Source organism: Alosa alosa, chromosome 8 (genome assembly GCF_017589495.1).
Source record: "Alosa alosa isolate M-15738 ecotype Scorff River chromosome 8, AALO_Geno_1.1, whole genome shotgun sequence".
NCBI lineage: Eukaryota > Metazoa > Chordata > Actinopteri > Clupeiformes > Clupeidae > Alosa > Alosa alosa.
This window is the reverse complement of record NC_063196.1, coordinates 30,156,708-30,157,920: the sequence shown is the minus strand read 5'-3', so window position 1 is coordinate 30,157,920 and position 1,213 is coordinate 30,156,708. Positions and strand designations below refer to the sequence as shown.

Sequence of the window (1,213 nt, the reverse complement as noted above, 5' to 3'; positions counted from 1 at the left end):
GCTCGTCGGCGGACCCGAGGTCGGTGAAGCCCGGCTGCGTATAAACCATGCCCTGGCCGTTTGACGTCGCCATGCTCGTTAAGTGAGTTGTGGTGGTAGTGGTCGCCCTCCACGGCCGTGAGTCGTGATGGGTCCCCCCGTGCGCCGTTGGTTGATGCAGCAGGTGTGTAGGCTGCGTCTGCTGCTGCTGTTGCTGCAAACCGGGCGAGTGTTGCAGCTCCTCCCGGTCCCCCTGCAGCGCGGGCTTAATGTCCTGTTCACTGAGGGGGCTCGAGGGCCACGGCGCCCCCTCGGCGTGCGAAAGCGACGTGATCCACTGATGAGCATGGCCGAGCGGGTGTGCGCTCTGCAGAGAGTAGTCGCTCTGCAGCAGGCTCTGCGTGTCGCGGTACGCAGCTGCCTGCTGCATGCTGCCGGGCTCCGAGTGCACGGCGGATGCGCTGGACGTCAGGATGCTGTAGTGGTTAGACGCTGTGGTCGCCATAGCTCCCGGAGCCAGAGTGATCGCATGCATTAAAGGGCCCGCGCGCTTGACGGACACCTCTCCGCTGTTAAGCCACTGGAGGCTCTCTGGCGCAAGGCCAACAAGGCGCAGCGGCGCGCACCTGAGGTCCGCCTCACCCTGTTCCTCATTGGCCAGGATTGGTTGACAGATGCGGTTACCCCTGACAGCACCACTCTCATTGGTCACAAGAGACTTTGCACAAACATGCAGCAGTCCCGGTAACAATACTGGGAGCGCTGCAGCCTGAAAAAGACGCAGGGATGTAGAGACGCAGGCAAGAGTGAGGTCCTCAGTCAACTTTGGCGGAAGAGCTGCTTGACTATTTTATTTATCATTTATCATGTCCTATTCCAGATTAGCATATAAGTTAATGTCTTATTTCTTAATGGAAATACAGGGGGTTGCTAATAAGGATTTCAGAAAATAGACATTTAAAAATTATTGATGGTCAATTATCCACATTCCTTGGTTATTTTGGAGAGTTCGCCGAGTTTAAATTTGTAGCATACATGTTGTACAAATGTTAGATATGTCGCCTGCATAATCTTTTTAGTTCAGTCATTTGTTCCCATGGTTCTTTGATGCTCCTCTGAAGGGGTGTTGAAAAATCAAATGGGATCATAAACGTTTAATTTTGAAGGATATCTTCACGGATATATATATATGTGTGCGTGTGTCTGAATGTGGACAACGAGAGATTGATGCAAC

At 53.0% G+C, this 1,213-nt stretch overlaps 1 protein-coding gene across 1 annotated transcript in view; it reads right to left on the bottom strand.

The window, feature by feature from the left end:
- Positions 1 to 582, bottom strand: part of pou3f2a (POU class 3 homeobox 2a) — a 2,827-nt gene extending 2,245 nt beyond the window's left edge. The window contains exon 1 of the mRNA XM_048249761.1: positions 1 to 582. This exon is cut by the window's left edge and continues 2,245 nt beyond it. Coding sequence (XP_048105718.1) covers positions 1 to 514 — 514 coding nt within the window. The 5' untranslated portion in view covers positions 515 to 582.
- Between the last annotated feature and the right edge of the window lie 631 nt (positions 583 to 1,213).